Source organism: Gossypium hirsutum, chromosome A05 (genome assembly GCF_007990345.1).
Source record: "Gossypium hirsutum isolate 1008001.06 chromosome A05, Gossypium_hirsutum_v2.1, whole genome shotgun sequence".
Taxonomy (NCBI): Eukaryota; Viridiplantae; Streptophyta; class Magnoliopsida; order Malvales; family Malvaceae; genus Gossypium; species Gossypium hirsutum.
The window spans coordinates 28,179,737-28,199,867 of NC_053428.1; the positions used below are offsets into that span (position 1 = coordinate 28,179,737).

Genomic DNA, 20,131 nt, shown 5'->3' on the forward strand with positions numbered 1-20,131 from the left:
GCAGTCGCTGCAGCTTCCGGTAACAAAAACTTGGACTCAATGCAGTTGTGGCATATGAAGTTGGGACATGCCAGCGAAAAATCCTTGCAAATTCTGGCAAAGCAAGGATTGTTGAAAGGTGCAAAGGCTTGCAAATTAAAATTTTGTGAGCACTGTGTTCTGGGAAAGCAAAAGAGAGTGAAATTCGGCACTACTATCCATAATACAAAAGGTATTTTGGAATATATTCACTCAGATGTGTGGGGGCCTTCCAAAACACCTTCGTTGGGAGGAAAACACTACTTTGTTACTTTTGTTGATGACTTTTCCAGAAGAGTTTGGGTGTATACCATGAAAACTAAAGATGAAGTCTTTGGAGTTTTTCTTAAATGGAAAAATATGATCGAAAACCAGACTGGCAAGAAAATCAAGCGGCTTAGGACGGACAATGGAGGGGAATATAAAAGTGATCCGTTCTTCGATGTGTGCCAAGAGTATGGTATTGTTCGACACTTCACAGTTAGGGATACACCACAACAGAATGGAGTGGCAGAGCGTATGAATCGAACATTGCTGGAGAAAGTTCGATGTATGTTGTCTAATGCTGGGTTGGGCAAGCAATTTTGGGCTGAGGCTGTGACATACGCTGGCCATCTTGTTAATCGTTTGCCATCATCTGCATTAGAAAGAAAAACTCCTATGGAGGTATGGTCTGGAAAACCGGCTACAGATTATGATTCCTTACATGTGTTTGGAACCACTGCATATTACCATGTGAAGGAGTCAAAGTTAGATCCGAGGGCAAAGAAAGCTCTCTTTATGGGAATCACTTCTGGAGTGAAGAGATTTCGTCTTTTGTGCTTAAGCACAAAGAAAATGATCTGTAGCAGAGATGTTACCTTTGATGAATCTGCCACATTGAAAAAGGTAGCAGATAAAGATATTCAGACGAGCAATACTCCACAGCAGGTGGAGTGTACTCCAAAACAGGTGGAGTTTGAGCAGATGGGGATTTGCCCAGTTAATAAGTCTAATTCTCCAGCCACAATGGAGGAATTAGAGGTTGAAGAGGTTCTGACCCAAGAACCACTAAGTACACCAGAACCAGTTGCAGTTGCAAGGCCACGGAGAGAAATTCGTAAACCTGCTCGATTTACTGATATGGTGGCCTACGCCCTTCCCGTTGTTGATGATATTCCTATCACTTATCAAGAAGCAATGCAAAGCTTAGAAAGTGATAAATGGAAAAGCGCCATGGATAAAGAAATGAAGTCTCTCCGGAAGAACAATACTTGGGAGTTGGCGCAATTACCGAAAGGTAAAAGGGCAATCGGATGCAAGTGGGTATTCGCAAAGAAAGATGGATCTCCTAGCAAGAAGGATATTCGCTACAAGGAAAGATAGGTAGCTAAAGGCTACGCTCAGAAGGAGGGAATTGACTACAATGATGTATTTTCCCCTGTTGTGAAGCATTCCTCCATTAGAATTTTGTTGGCCTTGGTAGCACAGTTGAATTTGGAGCTAGCTCAACTTGATGTTAAGACGGCTTTCTTGCATGGTGAGTTAGAAGAGGAGATCTATATGACTCAGCCCGAAGGATACACAGATGCTGGTGGTAGAAATTGGGTTTGTAAGCTGAACAAATCGCTATATGGATTGAAGCAATCCCCGAGGCAGTGGTACAAGCGATTTGATAGCTTTATGAGAAGGCAGAAGTACACAAGAAGCAAATATGACAATTGTGTGTATTTGCAGAAGCTGCATGACGGATCTTTCATTTATCTACTCTTGTATGTTGATGATATGTTAATCGCTTCGAAGAGCCAAAAAGAGATAGATAAGCTGAAGGCTCAGTTGAATCAAGAGTTCGAGATGAAAGATCTAGGTGAGGCCAAGAAGATTCTCGGCATGGAGATAAGTAGAGATAGACAGAGAGGCAAGCTTTGTTTGAATCAGAAGCAATATCTGAAAAAGGTATTACAATGTTTTGGTGTAAATGAAAACACAAAACATGTAAGTACCCCACTTGCTTCTCATTTGAAACTTAGTGCTCAATTATCTCCGAAAACTGAAGAAGAAAGAGAATATATGGCGAAAGTCCCATATGCTAATGCAGTTGGGAGTTTGATGTATGCGCTGGTGTGTACGAGGCCTGACATTTCACAAGCTGTTGGAGTTGTGAGCAGGTATATGCATGATCCTGGAAAAGGACATTGGCAAGCTGTGAAATGGATTCAACGGTATCTTCGAAAAACCGTAGATGTTGGTTTAATTTTTGAACAGGATGAAGCACTTGGTCAGTTTGTAGTTGGATATGTTGATTCCGACTTTGCTGGTGATTTAGATAAACGTCGTTCAACTACGGGGTATCTGTTTACTCTTGCGAAAGCCCCAGTAAGTTGGAAGTCTACCTTACAGTCTACAGTAGCTGTGTCTACTACAGAGGCAGAATATATGGCAGTTACAGAAGCTGTTAAGGAGGCTATTTGGCTTAATGGATTGTTGAAAGACTTAGGAGTTGTTCAAAGTCACATAAGTTTATATTGTGACAGTCAGAGCGCTATTCATTTAGCGAAAAATCAAGTCTATCATTCAAGAACCAAGCATATCGACGTAAGATATCACTTTGTGCGGGAAGTCTTTGAAAAAGGAAAAATTCTACTTCAGAAGATTCCGATAGCAGATAATCCCGCAGATATGATGACCAAGGTGGTAACAACAATTAAGTTTAATCATTGTTTGAACTTGATTAACATCTTGAGAATTTGAGCACCTTCAGGTGTATGGCGTTCGAGAGCGCATTTGTAGGCACTACAAAAGATAGCTTTATCAAATTTGGGGAGTTGAAGGAAGTGTGTAAAGATGTGATTATCCTAATCAAATCTTCAAGGTGGAGATTGTTAACATTAATGGGAGACAACATTAATGGCAAACAATACAAAGTGGTGCAAGTTTAGCACCCTAAAGTTGACTTTGAAAAAAGTGGCATGGGATAATTTTTTTTGGTCCTTGAGATAATGGGCTATTTATTGTTTGGTCCTTAAACCTCAACTATAAATAGGCCTTCTCATTTCTCATTTCAATTCATCCCAACCAATCTTTCTCTCTTAGTTTTCTCTCTTCTCCCATTTGAGAATTCTTAAGGAATTCTATTTGTTTGTAATACTTTGGAGATAGTAAAGTTATCATCTGGTGTTAGTGCCCGAGGACGTAGGTATAATTTACCGAACCTCGTTAAATCTCTTGTGTTCTTTCTTGTCCTATTTTTCTTTCAATATTTGAGGGTATAATAGTAGTATTTAATTGTGCTATTAAATTACTATAGAAGGGATATTCTGTCTAAGGAAAGACTTGGTATTTAAGAGATCCATGTGATCCACCTCTCTTCCCTGAGAATTGAACTTTGTGTGATTTTTTAGTACAATAATTTACACGCTTCTGACCCTATTGGAACAACAGGTAGATGGTTCGGCTGATTCACAACAAACACATACAATTTACTTAAACAGAACAAGACATACAAAATTCATGCAATGCAAACTTGGACAGTCACACTCAACAAGATAGAGGCTTACCTTGATAGCTACGAACTGAATTTAGATCAGAAAATTTGACGACAGAATATTCAATGAAGAATTCATAGAATTAAGGGTCGTATTTATAGACCTAAGAGTCCTGAAAATCTTTGGATACCCTACTTGACTTACGAAAGTTATTACTTGCATGTAAAGTATTCCTAGATACACTAAATCTTTATTTCCTAATTCGAGTCTAATTGTATCTTTGATTATCGAACCACAGTTTGCAACAAGACTGGCGAACACCAACTCACATCACATTAGCAGACCTACCTCATAGAGAAACTGGTGAACCCAACTTGGTAATGGATCTAATGAATCCCTTACCACCTTTTCAGGCATACATTGCTACTGGCAAATCCCCTTGCTAATGCTTTTTTGGCGAACCCCCAACTCGCCAAAACCTTGGCGAACACCCAATTTGCCAGAACACTAGCGAACCCTTCACTTGCGACGCCAAAACTTCCAAGCCCGTCTACGGGATGTTACAGTACGTCTCCCATGCACTCTGTGATGGCAACCAACTAGCCACGTCACCATTACCAAATAAGGGCTCCTCCTCCAATAAGTACCCTCCACAACTAAGAGAAAGAGATATTCTTCCTCAGTATCATCCTACTTGCTTCCTGCATTCAACCTTCCTTACCTTCATAGCAATTTTCTTTCTCCTCTTGTCTTTCTTTTACTCTTGGCCAGTTTAAGTGAATTGACCCTCTTTGCATCACCATCATTCTCCTCTTTTATTGATACTTATCATCAATAATGTTATATATAAGTATATTCAGAATTATCTCAGGATAATTTGAATTTTCACTAAAATTGAAGTCGACTATATTCGAAATAAGAACTCTTCTTGACTCGAAATTGATTTTTTTTTAAAAAAATTCAATCCTATCGAGTGGTAACCGGTAATTTCTTTACATTTCCATTAGTGTATATACTATTCATAGTTCTTGCGATTAGCATGTTATATCGGGGAAAAAAAACAAGTTGCAAGTTAGACGGCGAATACTGCTCAATCCAGCCATTAAGTATACCAGCTGTGCGCCATAGCTGTAAACTATACATATACATGATGATGCGTTGAACCGTCACTCAAACGCCATATCTAAAAAGCATTATTGAAAACTTGATAACATGTCAAAATTTCGACGTTAGAAAATGAAGAAACACAAATAACTTTCCATTCTCCTTTAGTTGAATGCCTCCAAGCTTTTGCTGGGGAAAAAAGTTGATGTGCTTTGTTCCCTGCGCTCTGTGCAATTTCAAGTGTCAACTTTTATTCTCTTATACTTTTGCTTTCCTCTCTAGGGTGCGATTGTGGGGACAATGGGATCCGTTTTTGCAAATTGCAGCTGGGTGCCCAAAAAGGTGTAAAGTAATACCAAAGCGTCTAATTATTTCATTGAATTGCCATTTCAGGGTGCAGTTTGAAGGTTAAGACTTATAGTAGCATAATTTCTGTCTATTACCCCTATAAGCAAGCTAAAGCTTCAACGAGACGTGCGACTGTGCTGAAATGGTGATTTAATGTGAGTAATTCCATCTCATTAAATGTTATATAACCACATTCAAAATTCCATTAAAATAGAATATTCTTTAAAAATTCCATTTCACCATAGCTAAAATGGAATCCTAAAGTCTTTTGCAGTGTAGGGCAATTTGCATGTATAGTGGCCATAATATTCTAGAATGCTCACGTTGCTTCTGAGAGGACACAAGAAAGTGAGAATATACTCGAATCCCATGCCTTCTTTGACAAATTAAATCTTCATTCTTTGCGGTTTATTAGGCAGGCATTAATTTTATTACTATCTATCTATAAACCCTCATTATTTTTTTTATAAATCTATTTATTACATAAATTTTTATATATCTACGATTTTTATATACTCAAAACCCATGCCTTTCTGTAACAAAATAAATCTTCTTCTTTATGGTTTATTCAGGCATTAATTTCATTATATTTTTAGTTTTAGTGAAAGAAATGCATCTGTATAGCTATGATTTTTATAAATGATAATTTGGATCACTGAAGTGAGACAACAAAACAAAATTCCATTAAAAAGAGAGAGAGACGACAAAATCAGTTCATAAATAATATAAAGTTATTAACACTAGTACTAATTAATTTCATATTCCTTTTACCATAAATTAATAAAAGCACATATATGTTATCTTTTTGAGGCCATGCATCCATGATTATTGGCTGTAGCAAAGCAAAGCTAAAACCCTTCAATTCACTTTTGATGCATGCGGACCACCTCTCAATTCTCATGCAATTATCATACTTTCTCATGCACCTCATCATTATTTTTCTTTTTTTTTTCTTGTGAACATGTTGCCCTACCTTTTTTTTGTTTATAGTGGTATAAGTAGTTGGAATCTTTACATTATATACTATACAAATGCATGTATATGTATGCAGTATGTAGGCAAAAGTTGGTAGTCTCATCTTCTGACATTTGGTTGCAGGTTTATCCAAAAATGGAGCTGAGTTGAGTTCGAAGGGAAAACATTGGATAAAGCTAAAGAAGGTGATGATTGAGATAATTCAAAATGGGAAATTTAAAGGTAAAAGAAAGAGTTTTCTTTTTTTGAGATTGCGAACATATAGATAAAGAAATTGCAGATGTTAAAGAGATTTGAATTTATATTTAAGAATAGTTTTTGGATGATGGACAGATTTTGATGCAGTGTATGTCACGTGAGGGAGAGAGAGAGGAAGGATAGTGATATGTTGTGTATGGGACAAGGGGTGTTAGGCAGGCAAGGCAACCCATAAAATATTGCAGAAAGTTGTCATGTTGTGTTAGACAGGAATATTTGGTGGGGAAGGAATTTTTCTTTGTATTTTTATGTTATTTAGTTTCAAAAACATGAATGATGGTGGCGATGACCATATATTTATATATATATGGTTATGATTGATGATACAAGTGAGTCTCTTTCCAGCTCTATTGCCATGTGACTCGGACTCTACTCCACATCTCACTTTTAAGCTGCCTCTTACCTGCTACTCATCCATAGATTGGTCAAAATACTCCAAATATACATGCATACATACATACATTCATATATATATCATCTATCTATATGCATGTGTATATATCAATCTAGCATTCCCTAGTTGTTGGAGCCCATTCATAAGATGCATATCTCAGCTCAACTAGCATAAGCAAGCATGGAGCAGTTTCATCCATCGTTTGTCATTCGGTCTAATAAATTAAGTATATATGCAGGGTTGGATCCATATAATCATTTCTAAGTGAAAAGATCAGCATTTTTTAATATTATATTATATGTATACAGGGTTTCCTTATCATTTGCTGGTGCTTTCTGCAGCCTAATGTGAACTTGTACATCAATTTGTCCGATATAATACATTTCTCTCACTTTCTCACATTCTATGGGACCTAACTTCCATGCCATTTTCCTTGTCTTTTACAAGAATTTTATGATTACTTTCATGCTTGAATAGATGCGTGTCAACATCAGGAAACAAAAATGTAACACAAATTAAAGATGCTCTATAATTTTATTGATGGTAAATGCAGTCACTAATTATCGGGGACATACAAATTAAGGATCACCAATAATACTTTCCAATGCAGATTTGGAGATGGAATGGCTTTATTTAATGTAAAATGTAAGCAGTAGCCATCATGCTTGATTGCTATAGTAGGATGCCTTGCACCTATTCCCCATTACCAAAGGGATTTAACAATGAAAGGAAGGAAATAAGGTTGAAGAATCATTGCTTTTGCCACACTGCATATCTATGTCCGCTGGTTGCAAGTGCCCACTCTCTGCCAGTTGGACACCATGAACCATCCCCAATCTTCATGCATACTTTTTCTGCAATAATTGCAGAATACAGGTTGTGTTGGGACTCCAGAATTCTGACAGATGACCGGCTGTGAATATCTTGACGCCTTCGAATGTCCATCTGCATACACGCGTACGAAATCTTTAAACAAACATTCAACGGAAAATGTTTTCCTGGAAATTCATGGTCGTGTTGCGTATCGTACCAATTTGACAATTTGTTCGTGAATGGAATTGCCCCAGTCATAAAAGTGGTCGTAAAAAACTGTTGGTATTCCTGGATGTGTAAGTATGTATGCATAACCCTGTAGGAAGTAGGAACGCATGGAGTCATGCACTGTATTTATATATATCAGGAACTAGTTCACGGGCAATTCTGATGCAAACATCAACTCATACCTCCATAATATGATTTGAGGGGAAAGGCCAATGAGCCTGCAAGAATAAAACGATTGACAAGTGATTAGATTCCAGATTGGGAAGATACAGGTTTTGAAATTTACCATAAATACTTCTTACTTCAAACATTTAGCACAAAGAATATCTTACTACCAATTCAGGCTTATCGCTTCAAGGAGTGAAGTACCAGATTGGTATTTCTGCACTTTCATACTTTAAGATTTCTCAGAACTGTGAATCTATTTAAGCAAAAACATGTAAAGATTATTTACATGTTTTCTTTGGACTGTAGATGTTTTTCAAAATTGGAAGGGCATCATTTCAAGTCAGTTAAAATAGACCAAAATACAGCCCAGCTAAAGCAAACTTTAAAAAAGTCGGATCCCAAATCAAGACTTGAAAAAGCATATCATGTCATTATGCAAGAATTACTTGCTCCTATGTTACCCTCACAATCATCGTATGCAAGAATTACTTGCAGCATCAAGAAATTTGTTGTACCTGTGTTGAGCCTGTGTCATGGTTATCGATAAATGTGACAGCCCTTGAGGGCCACCACCCCATTACACCTGGTGGCTTTCCTTGAGGGTCACGCAGACGCCAGAACTGCCCTTTTACAGCTTCCTGCAAAGTTACAAATAAGTAAATTCCAAAAGAAACTGAAAAAAAAAAACATAAAAATCTCAGTTCCTTTGAAGACTATGGCATAAAAAACATCAGGAGAATGAATATGGTGCCACAATAGACTGAAACGTGGTTCCTTTCTCTTGGTACATAGTAATATTATGCTTTGGATCATGCCTGAAGAATCCCCTTGGTTGTGAAGTCAAATGCAGCCGAGAGCTGTCCCGTGGCATCAATCCAATTAACGATCCTTTGTCTATGGCTATCTGCGGTAAAGGTTGTAAATACAATGTAAATATATGGATAGATTTATCAATGAAAACCAAGTCGGATATCTTTTACAGAAGATCTCAGGTATGAAAAACAGATCAAGTGCATTACCTTGGTTATAGTCTAATCCATGTCCATTATAGTTGCAAGAATCCCAATATTCTCCGACAGAAAATATAGGCTTTGCTCCTTCAATGTATTCTTTGACATATTTTGCTGAGTAACTGAGGCAAAACAGTGCAGCAATATGAATACGATGTGATGAAAAGCAGAGAATTTTTAGAGGCAGTAATAACCTATACTAGTGCAGCATTGTTATTACCCCCTTGCAAAATCAAAGCGAAAATCTTGGAAGCCAACACTACGTAACCACTTCAACCACCCTATGATGTCCTTACGAACAAAATGTTGGCTGTGATCAATATTTGGAACCCCATGGAAGTTGTCTCCAGTGCTTCTGTTACCCTGAGATATATTTTGAGGTAAAAATTAAGTCTTACATTGCAGTATATGTCCGCCAGCACACGATGTAAAGCAGCAAAGAGACTTTTATGAATAGCTTTATACCAGTCCACCAGTACAAGATGTGACAGCATGTTCATTCCACGCAAGTGGAATTCCATCATAACGGTTATACATTCCTCCATGGCCTTTAGTAGTTCCAATACGATGATTGATTACTATGTCAGCCATTGATCTAACTTTGTACTGCTTTAGTTTTTGGAGTAATGCTTTCAACAACTGCTCAGACCCATATGAAGAGTTGAGTGAATAAAGGTTTTGGGGAAGGTACCCTGTAATAAGACGAGGATAGCTGATCAGACATTTAGGATAATTGACTAGAAACTAGTTTGTGCTTTGAAGAAAATTTTCCTCTAACCTTCAGGTGAAAAGGAGTTAGATGCTGGTGGCAACCATACAGATGTAAACCCAGATTTGGCAATGTCAGGAACTTTCCTTTCTAAGTTTCTCCACCAGTCATATTTGTGAGACTCCCAGTTAAAACCCTGTTGAACAAATAAAGAAATATGAGGATTTTTATGCAACTATTCCATATTCCACTTTAGAGTGACATGGTAACTTCGAAACAGAGAAGACCATTCCTAGACGAGTAATGATATCAGTCCACACATAGAAAACCTTTAAACATTCATGAACTTAACAAAGTCTCCAAGTTCCTATAAAATAGAATGACCAAAATTGTCTCCTTTACCTGCAAAAGGATTTCTCTTCCATTTCGCAACACTGCACCTGAAATTAAATCCAAAAGCATAGTTTAGAAGCAGTTTTCTACTTTATAACTCATTTTAGATAAGGAACAAAACCCACCAGTTCTTCATCTTAAGATATCATTAATACAATTGTATCACAAAATAATCCTCAGAGGCCCTAAGTTAGTATTCACAAAATAAATGCCTTTAAGTCGTAGACCATGCATGCTTATCAAATTTAATTGAAATTGGTTCATTTTTTTTTTCTGTTCAATTAGTATAACTAAAAAGTAAGACACTGCATATTATACTTGAGATGTTCATCAGCTTAATATTGTTAGTTTTGCTGTCTTGATATACAAACAAACAAGCATATGAACAAGAAAAAAAAAAAGAAAACTATACAATTCCAGCTCTAATCCAGGACTAGCAGGAACTCCAAAATCCAAATCATAAATTCAGAGTAGGATAAACATTAAACAACCAAAGAACAGAAAGAAAAAAGCAACATATAAGCAAAGGAGAAGAACAGCATACCAAGATCAGTGCTTTCCTCCGGACCCTGCATTTCAACAAAGCGAGATATCAGAGGAAATTATAGTATATGATAGCTTTAAGTTTTAAAAAAAAAAGAAAGCATGTTCAAAAGGAAAAAAAGAAAAGAGCAAGAAGTGGCGGAAGGCAATTACGTTATTGGTGTTACCCATAATAAGCCAACAGGTAGCGGCCTAAGTTTGACGCTGGATCGTGCTGAAAATGGAGCAGTGTGAGCTTACCCTGCATCCGTAAACAAGTCCAAGTTTTATAAACTTCAAATTCAGTTAACATAAAAAAGAAGGAAGAAATTAAACAGGGAAGGGAAGGAGAAAAGAGAGTATACTACGAAGCGAGCAAAAGTGAGGTTGCAGTTGCAGGCGATCGCAGCGTAGATAGTATGGAGTTTAGGGGCGGGGGTATAAAGAGAAGGAAGAATGGGAAATGGAATCACGCAATAAAAGAAGGGGAAATGATGGAGGGAATATAGAAATCGTCATTCACCACCACATGTTTCAGAATTTGGCAGAAAGGAAGGAAAGGGAAGTGGTGGGTGGAGGAGGGTCTGTAATGAATTAACAGAAATGGAATCAACTTTTTTGGAATGGGATTATGGGAGAGCATATATTCATATAATTTCAACGGCAAACAGCGGAGGGGCGGGACAGCACGAGTTGGTGAGTCAGGTCAGTTCGATTTCAACATCTGAGAGGAAGCCTTGAAGGTTAAGGAATCTCGCAAGTATTAAAATATTTGCATGGCTGTCATGGCTAGCTGGGTTGGCTGAGCCTCAGATAAATGGTTCGGATGCCCAATAGTTATAACCAGCTTGATTCTTTTTAATTTACTAATTTAAATATTTTTTTTCTAATGCAATTGATCGTATTAACCTCCACATTTATTTTTTTTAATTTCTATGAGTTATAAAAAAAAAAGCACGTGAATCATAAATCAAACTACAAGTCTAATATTTTGGACCAGTTATAAATAAACATTTAAATTAATTATTTTAAATATATCATTTAAAATAAAATAAAATAAAATAATATTTAGGTGATAATATATTTTTTCTCTAGATTGATGTATGAAAATTTATTTAAATGATTCGTTCCTGTTTGCATAATGGTTCTCATTTTTTTTCCTACGAAGGTTGTTCCTTAGCAAATCTACTATCACTCGTTTAGCTAGTTTTGTCCGACTTTTTATCGGGTCATCTCTATTTGTCTTTTCTTCGATTCTTATTAGCCCGCTCAATATTTTACGTAGCAAACTGAGCCTTTTCTACTTCAAAATACCTCGTGGCTTTCTTATAGAGTTGATAAAGTCTAGTTCGTTGTGCATCAGTTAGCACGTATCTAAGTGGCATGCGCTTAGCTCTCGAAATGAAAGCTTGAATGGCCCATTCATCATTTAGCTAATTGACCTCCTAAGTTGCAGTTTGGAAACATTCAACGTACCCTCACAAGGTTTCCTCTAGATTCTGTTTGATTGGAATTAGGCTTGTCGAAGTTTTAGACGCCACTTTGTAGCTGCCAAAGTTAGCCATTAAGTTCTTTCTCAATTGATGAAATGACAAAATACGGTTTAGAAAACATGTTTGTAGGATAGGGAAAGTTTAAAAGAATTTATAAAATCGAATCTTTGTTATATTTATAGCCATAAATATTTTTATTTGAATTATACCTGTGTTTTTTGAATAAGTAAAATAGGTCATTCATAGCTTTTAATCTCTTAATCTTCTTTGTTAATCCCTACCAAGTGTGGGTTCTATTTATGAAATGAAAACATGTGAAAACTTTTTAGGGTCAAAAACCAATTACTCTGTGTGGAATAATTTCGCTATATTTTGACAGAGTAACCTCTAAGTGAATGGCGTAATTTAACCTAGCTAATGCTCTTTGTTTATAGAGAAAATAACAGAAATCTCAATTGAACTATATTTAACCAAAAATTAATATTTTAATAGGAAAAAGCATACTCCCTCTAGGAGTCATATATGTGGGCAGCGGCAGCCTTCTTTTGGGACCAAGGTTTGCCACCCGCTGTTATATACCAAACATAGTTGGGCATATTCATGTATGAGTATTATTATATGTGTTATCTAACTTTTTCGATTTTTATTAATAAAATTTTGTACTTAAATTTTTAACAATGTTCATGTCAAAATAATACTTTGTGAACCTATCAACTGCTATAACTCATTTAATTCTTTTAGTAATAAAAACAACGAGGATGATGGAATAATTATGCACCAAATGAACCCAAAAATATGATGTCTTGTATTTTAATATCTATTTATTTACTTTGAATTCATGTACATTTTGGTTGTCACATCATTTAAATTCCCTGCAAAACAATCTCTATAATCTCAAAGCTAACAAATTGTTTTAGCTTTTGGCATCCCAAAAAGAAACAAAAAGTAAATGTAGAGTGCCATCAAATCAGAAATATTTGGCTTACTTTTTCACTCGTTGATGGCTGTAAAAACAGAGCACCTCTCTCCATCTACAAAACCTTCAGCCTAAAAGGACTCCTGTGTTAACCCACTGGACGAGGCAGTCGTATGTTAACCCATGTTGCCTTAACACTGGACGAGGCAGTCGTATGTTAACCAATGTTGCCTTCGTAATCTGCACTATGTTCTATATGAAGAAGTAGACTTGCCCCATCCTTGTCTACCCTTCTTCACTCTCAATTTGGACGCTAATTAAAAATATTTAAGCCTACGTAGTAAGAGCATCTGGAAGTGTTGATCGACATCCAAGTACCTTGCCACCTACATCTGGAAAGGTCTCATGTCCAGACAAGGGCCCTACTATACCACTACCATTTACCGAAATCGGGTATTTGAGTAGGTGCCCCTGTAATATCGTAAACTCGTTCTTCGAGTACCTTCTCCAATTTTCTTCAGCAATGTTGTTTACCATCCTCACACAATCCGAATTTTCAGGTTTATTAAACAAATCGTTCACCATGTGCATGTGTTCAGCCCATAGAGACATTCTGTACCCATAGACCTGCATGTTAATTGATTAGCATCATTTCACCAATATTAAGAAGAAAAAAAAGAAAAAGAAAACAACATTAGGAGAAGATCCCTTCACATGAAAGAGAACTGCAAAAAAGATCCTTGGATTGGTTCATCCCTTGTAGGGAAAACCAAGTATAAATACAAAATTAGGTGACAAGAATGGAAAGTTCAAACCTGACCACGCGGCTGTCTCTTCTTTTGACTCCATGTATAATGGGGTTGGCATGCACCGATTGCTATCTCGGTGTCTCTTGAACCAGCCATCGATCGTTGATTGATATTGGCAGACCCCAATATCAGGTACTCGTCATCTACTATCATTGCCTTTGCGTGTACATAAACCATAAACCGTTGGAACCTTAGTGAAGTTGAAACCTGAAATAACAATTATAACTTCACGTTCTTAGCTTAGCTCCGTTTGAAGGTCTATTCAAATCATGCTCTAATAAACTAGAGAACTTGTTTGATTACCGCATCACCATTAGGAGATAATAGGCATGACTTAGACCAAGAATAGTCTGAGGGAATTTCTTCCCGATTACCAAGGCAATAGAAATTTAGGTAATCTTGTGGATGAGAATTCTCAATACGCATAGCTTTCAACTCTTTTGCTATGATTCCATACATCATTTTAATTGTCTGCCCCTGAAATATCGAAATAACTAAGCTAAGGTATAATACAATGCCAATTCCAAGCGAGGACTAGACATCACCTTACAAATATCATTCCTTGAAAAAGGAAAGAAAAAAGACCTGCCAAAAGAGAATTTGTTGCACAGATGTTGAAGAAGGGACGCCTTCAGGCCACATTGGTATAATAATATAAACTGCAAATCTCTCTTTTGCTCTTATCTTACTAGCAATCTTCAATGCCAACTCCATAGGAATTAAATTATCAGCACCTAGCAATACCAGAAACAAATTAATAACACTGAACTGAGACCGAGTAAAATAGACATCCTCTAGCACGAATTTTCTTGATAATTGAAACCGGTTGTTAAATTCACAATAATACTCCATTTCTGAATGGTCGAGAATGAAAATTATGCAGAAAAATAAATATTACTAAAACCTGCTTTGTAAGATGGCCAAGCATATGATGATCCAATGAAATATTGGTTCTCAATATATATGAAATGTTGAGCAGCTCGAATTGCCTGGATGTATGCTGTCTGAATGCTCTTGTCTATAACCAGATTTTTTGCACAAACAAGATTCTGAAGGAAAAATAAAGAATTAAACAATCCCATGTTGGAGAAAATGATAATTAAATTGCCTATTACTAACTCAAACTAGAAGAAGGAAGATGGTTAGTTCAAATATAACAGTCTTATGTTTCTTTATTCTAAAGAAGTAAGAATTAAAACCTCAGAATTTGCTTGATAAACATCTTTAGGAAACCCTTTCACAGATCCTGAATCTATAGACCGAAAAACCTGTCGATTTACAGAACCAAAAAAGGGTTAGATCGAAATGATGTAGCTTGCTTGAAGAGGCATGTTGTAAGTACCTGAACGTTCCAATTCTCTGGATCTACTTCACTGCAAACCCATAGTGCAGGATCATCCGGTGAGATTGTGTCAGAAGGGCTTAGTATCCAAGAAATTCGGTCCAACTTTATTAAAACATCTTCATTCTTACAACCCCTTTTTAATCGTCGTCCAAGCTGGGCCCATTTCGTAGCTTTCCTCCAACGCTGCTCGAAGTTCTTAAGAATATCATAAGCAGCCGGTCCTTCAACCTTACAATGTAAGTCATGCCATGGTTCCCTGGGGCACTTAATTCCTGCCTAGCAATTAAAAGAAAAATAAGAATCAATAAGAGCAATCGATGTCAAGATTCTTCAAACTAATTGAAGATCATATGTACTGCACAAGATCAATTTGTATAGGTAGAGTTTGTAATAGTTGATATGGCTAACACAAATCCAATTTCAATCTAACAGATTAAATCAAATAACAATGAAAATAAATACTCACAGAAAATGTGGGGTTGTGAAAATCCTCTCTATATACAGTATTAAGATCGCGAAAGAGTCGATGTTCAGGTGTATCGTAGCGACCGTCACAAAGGTCCAAGCCTCCTAAAAAGGCAGTAATCTTTCGATTATTTCCATACGCTAGAGAATCCACAATCACACATTTCTGATGGTGCGTAAAGAGTGTTCCAACAACCTGGATCACATGCAGCACAAAAGTCAGTACGTCCTTCAGTTCCACATAATTATCCCTCTGTGTAGAAAGAATTAGTTCCAATTATGCAATAAGAACTGGATCATAGCATAAAGCATGCCTGTTGCTTGAAAATGCTAAGCTTACTGCTGGCATAACGAGGGGACAACACACATGTAACAGAAGAGTGCTTGAAAAACTTTCTAGTTTCTTCGTCATGTGTTTGCATCACTCCCGCCTGCCATATGAAATAAAAAAATGAAAATATATATGCTCACACAATCTACAAAAAGAAAAACTTTAAAAATAAACAAGAGCAATAGTACAAATTTCCTACTAGAAAGACAATGACTTTGAAAAGTTTATATCAGTAATTGTTTATAATTCGGGGAGAATATCCCACAAAGATCAAAATAGATAGAAGAAACTGCTTACCGTGTTGATAAAGAACTTGCTATGGGAGGTCTTATCATCCCAAACCAATAGCAGAACTCTAACCCCTTCTTCCGATTTGTACTTGAGCAAATCCCCTAAACTCAAACTCCCACCTTTAGGCAGCGGCCTTGTGGGCTCTCTCACCAGCCTCACCTCATGAAAAACTGACCATCCCACAATGTAAACCATGTGGTGGGCTTCTAAAATCGCATGGCAAATGTCTTCCCAACACGGTTCATTCTTAAACACGGTTCCATTCTCCAACATAATTGGTGGTAATTTCGATTGCATAACGTGTGCGTCTTGGTACAAAGTAACCGAACCCCCGTGTCGTGCAGGGAAATAACAGTTTCTTATTCCAAATTCATTCGAGTTTGTCACCACTCCGTATTTGAAAAATGACATTTCCTCGCATTTGATGAATTTCATCTCTAGGTGAACCGCGCAGTCAGGTTTTGGCGGTTTTCCATAAGAGCTTATTATAGGGAACCAGCCGCTGATTATTTCACCTCTGAGGACCTCAACTGCTGGAACGATTGCCACTCCTATCAAATCAGCGCCAAACACATCATTGTCCTTGACGTAGAACTCGAACTGAGATGTTGGGTGGGCCAAGGGGATCTTGAAGCGCTCATTCCAAATAGGGTGTTGAGAATTTGAAATCACCCGTGTCCGCGCCACTGTGGCACCGGCTAGGCAAACCGTTACGTACGGGTCGCTGGTGATTATCTTACGGTGGCGATGGTTCTTCTTTCGTCTAGAAAATGGGTCAAATGGCGTGAAGCATCGTCTGAGACGCTCCGATAGTAAATCCATGTTTGGCAAGCATCGAGCTTCGATGATTTTCAACTCAAGGTCGCCATGCAGACATACAACAGCATTTGGAGTATCGCTCGACATTGAATCAAATCAAAATAATAAGTTAAATAATAATTAAATGAAAGACAATTTGAAAATTAAGTTGATAAATGTAAAAACTACAATGTCTTAACCGGAATTCGGTTTACGTATGTTTTTTTCTGGTTGATTTTGTTGTTCTCTTTGCTTCGCATCGGCTATAACCGGAAGAACAACAACCCGCAAATCGGTTTGTTTTCTCCGACCATAGCCAACTGCGACAACCAAAGGCAAAACAGAAAATGAGAAGTTGTCGGATTTTTTAAAATTTAAAAAAAAAATTATTGATATTATAATTCTTCTTTTGTTAATTATGTTTTTCATTTTACTTTATGGCGAACAATTTTGTTTAAAGATACACGTGCATGTCATTAATAAATGTGTGGGTATGGGGCATTTGACTATTTATATTTTAGGTTTGCAATTTTATCTTTCATTTATTATTTGAAATGATGAGCTTTAACATTTTCATTGTTGTCAGCCACAAGGTGGCAGCGCCAAAGCCCACGTTTTTTAAGTCTTAATTTTGCATGCTTCATCATGCTTTCAAGTTCTTCAGACATTGGTAATTAGTATTTTTGAAGACTTTTATTCAGACATCACTTTTGGTACATTTAGATTTATTTTAGGAGTTTATGAGAAATATTTCACTACATTCACCATTAAAACATGTCTTCATTTAAGTCTGGAGATCACTTAAATTTAAGTCGAATTCAAATTTATCAACTAGTATTTGTGGGCCTAAGTTTGTAGGTTAAGAAAGACGTTCATTCATAATTCGTCCCGTGGATATCCTAGGAGCTGATGGTTACTCTGAGAAAATTTAATTGTCTATGATGACTAGATCATGGATACAAAGACTGAAAAGCATTTGGCATGTGCAATGATGAACACGAAAGACTCATTTTTGAGGTTGTTTCATTATGCTGAGATCTTCACAAAAAGGTTGAGGGGAAAGGGATACGAACGGTAGGTGATAGAATTTAGGTAATCTTGATATTGATTTTAAGAAATAAAAAGCTAAACTATTTAGAAGAAATCACCTCTGTATTTGGACTTTCAAACTTGCCTTTGTACACTTAGATCACAATATTTATATAGAGCTTAGAAGTAACTGCTTTATAGCAAACTTGTTAACAGTCTTAGCTAAATGCTAACAACTTAAATAACAATCTTCAACTAATGTTTATATCCTTAACATTCATCCATCTTCTCCACGGGTAAGACTCGAAGAAAATTTCGAAACCGAGTAAAAGTCGATACCGACAGTGGCTTGGTGAGAACATCCGCAACCTGATCACACGTAGGAACCTCACCAACCATAACCGTGCCATCGACTACCTTTTTACGAACAAAAAACAGATCTAGCTCGACGTGTTTGAACTTAGAGTGTAACACAGGATTGGCTGCTACTGCAACCGTACTGGAACTATCACACCAAATATTAGGAATATCATCAGACATAACGTGGAGTTCTTTGAGTAACGACAGTAACCAAATAACATCACTAGTAGCCGCAGTAAGACTCCTGTACTCAGCTTCAGCTGTGGACAGGGAAACCACTTGCTGTTTCTTGGAACACCAAGATACGAGTGTGTGACCAAAATAGATACAATATACTGATGTGGACCACCAATCATCAAAATCCAACCCCCAATTAGCTGATGGGCAAAGAACAATCCCAAAATCAAGTGTGTTACATAAGTATCGCAAAATCCTTTTTAAGGCAACCATATGAACAGTAGTAGGATTATGCATGAACTGACATATTCGGTTTACCGCATACGCAATATCGGGTCTAGTAAGAACAACATACTATAAAGCACCAGCAAGACTCCTCTACTCAGTTGGATCCGGCAGACAATCTTCGTCATCTTTAGACATAGTAGACAAGCTAACCATTGGTGTATGAACACTCTTTGCATTAGACATTGAGCTTCGGTTAAGAATATCATGTATATACTTTTTCTAACAAAGATGAAGACACCCAGAGGAAGAACGAGTAACTTCAATCCCAAGAAAATAGTGAAGGTCACCTATATCCTTAAGCGAGAACTCATCATTTAACAACCAAACAAACCAGTCGATAGAGGTTGACAGGCTGCCAGTTATGATAATGTCATCTACATACACAAGAACATAAAGAGTGGAGTCAGACTTAACTTGGACAAACAAAGAGGCATCAGATTTCGAAACAACGAAGCCAATCGAGATAAGAAACTGCTTCAACTTCTCAAACTAGGCGCAATGAGCCTGACGAAAACAACAGAGAGCTTTTTTTAGACGACACACAAGAGGTTTGCCAGTGGAATCATACTGAACATGCCTCGGGGGTTGCTGGATGTACACTTCACTATTAAGATCACCATTCAAGAAAGCTTTTTTCACATCGACTTGACGAAGCGACCATCATTTGAAAACCGCAATAGACAAAATAACCCGGATAGTGGCAGGTTTTACCACCAGACTAAATGTTTCCTGGAAATCACACCCAGGAACCTGAGAACACCCTTTGTCAACTAACCAAGCCTTACGTCAACTAATAGTGCCATCAGGATTTTTCTTGACCTTAAAAAGCTATTTACACCCGATAATCTTGCGATTTGGCGGTAGCGGAACAAGTTCCCAATTAGAATTGCGAATAAGGGCATCATATTCAGCTTGAGCTGCAGCACGCCATTCTAAAGTAGAAAATGCTTCCTCAATTGAAGAAGGTTCCACAGCTTCAACGTTCGTGGCCTTAGGTTTGAAAATACCAGCTTTTGCCCGAGTCACCATGAGATGAGTATTGGCTCAAAGTAGAGAAGGGCCTGATCATCAGACATACACTCAGTACCTTCAAAAGACCTGGAACCAATATTATCACTGAGTAGAGGAAAATGATGTGGCTCACGATCAAGGGGCTAAGCCATGCCAGAAGACGAAATTGACGGACAATCACCTTGTTGAGAACCCAGTGGAGAAGATTGAGCAGGTGAAGCTTTCACAGTTTGAGCAGTACCAGTCCGAACTAGCGGAACGAATATTGAGACAGGTTGACTATGCACTGGCAGACATCCCCTAGAGACAGATCCAGAGGACAGAAACCTATTCTCATCAAACACAACATGTCGAGAGACCACAACCTTGCCAGACGGTAGAAGACACTGATACCCCTTGTGTTAAGCACTATAG

General features: G+C 37.3%; 2 protein-coding genes and 1 long non-coding RNA gene across 5 annotated transcripts; 1 reads left to right on the forward strand and 2 right to left on the reverse strand.

Annotated features, from left to right (window-relative positions):
- The first annotated feature begins 4,611 nt into the window (after nucleotides 1-4,611).
- LOC121229012 (uncharacterized) lies at nucleotides 4,612-6,515 on the forward strand. The gene is made up of 3 exons (XR_005926428.1): nucleotides 4,612-5,089; nucleotides 6,033-6,131; nucleotides 6,243-6,515. It is a non-coding gene; the product is annotated as an uncharacterized lncRNA (long non-coding RNA).
- Nucleotides 6,516-7,067: 552 nt separating this feature from the next.
- On the reverse strand, nucleotides 7,068-11,125 carry LOC107957617 (probable alpha-amylase 2). 3 transcript variants are annotated; one of them, XM_016893164.2, is made up of 13 exons: nucleotides 10,773-11,125; nucleotides 10,579-10,666; nucleotides 10,427-10,451; nucleotides 9,892-9,929; nucleotides 9,559-9,685; nucleotides 9,246-9,472; nucleotides 9,001-9,143; nucleotides 8,790-8,902; nucleotides 8,586-8,674; nucleotides 8,286-8,408; nucleotides 7,785-7,820; nucleotides 7,592-7,690; nucleotides 7,068-7,506 (listed from the first exon to the last, which is right to left on the reverse strand). In XM_016893164.2, the coding sequence occupies exons 2-13, from the start codon at nucleotides 10,594-10,596 to the stop codon at nucleotides 7,312-7,314; spliced, it is 1,233 nt and encodes a 410-aa protein (XP_016748653.1). In that variant the 5' UTR covers nucleotides 10,597-10,666; nucleotides 10,773-11,125; the 3' UTR covers nucleotides 7,068-7,311. The 3 variants fall into 3 exon arrangements, with proteins under 3 accessions (XP_016748653.1, XP_016748651.1, XP_016748652.1); XM_016893162.2 differs by having other exon boundaries at nucleotides 10,770-11,089; XM_016893163.2 differs by having other exon boundaries at nucleotides 10,579-10,672; nucleotides 10,770-10,895.
- A 1,556-nt stretch (nucleotides 11,126-12,681) lies between these two features.
- Nucleotides 12,682-17,251, reverse strand: LOC107957616 (phospholipase D delta). Its single transcript, XM_016893161.2, has 10 exons — nucleotides 16,061-17,251; nucleotides 15,747-15,863; nucleotides 15,434-15,628; nucleotides 14,965-15,243; nucleotides 14,822-14,890; nucleotides 14,527-14,671; nucleotides 14,208-14,356; nucleotides 13,926-14,099; nucleotides 13,629-13,829; nucleotides 12,682-13,440 (listed from the first exon to the last, which is right to left on the reverse strand). Exons 1-10 carry the CDS (start codon nucleotides 16,958-16,960, stop codon nucleotides 13,147-13,149), a joined length of 2,523 nt encoding a protein of 840 aa, XP_016748650.2. The 5' UTR covers nucleotides 16,961-17,251; the 3' UTR covers nucleotides 12,682-13,146.
- Nucleotides 17,252-20,131: the final 2,880 nt, after the last annotated feature.

Bases quoted from the DNA above. Each gene is read 5' to 3' on its own strand.
- LOC107957617 (XM_016893164.2), bottom strand. The intron at 9,473-9,558 runs GTTAGAGGAAAA...GTCTTATTACAG, and splicing joins TAACTCCTTTTCACCTGAAG to GGTACCTTCCCCAAAACCTT. The intron at 7,691-7,784 runs GTATGAGTTGAT...TACTTCCTACAG, and splicing joins CCTCAAATCATATTATGGAG to GGTTATGCATACATACTTAC.
- LOC107957616 (XM_016893161.2), bottom strand. From the start codon at position 16,960: ATGTCGAGCGATACTCCAAATGCTGTTGTATGTCTGCATGGCGACCTT. The intron at 14,891-14,964 runs GTACTTACAACA...GTAAATCGACAG, and splicing joins CAGAGAATTGGAACGTTCAG to GTTTTTCGGTCTATAGATTC. The intron at 13,441-13,628 runs GTTTGAACTTTC...ATTAACATGCAG, and splicing joins AGAGACAGCCGCGTGGTCAG to GTCTATGGGTACAGAATGTC.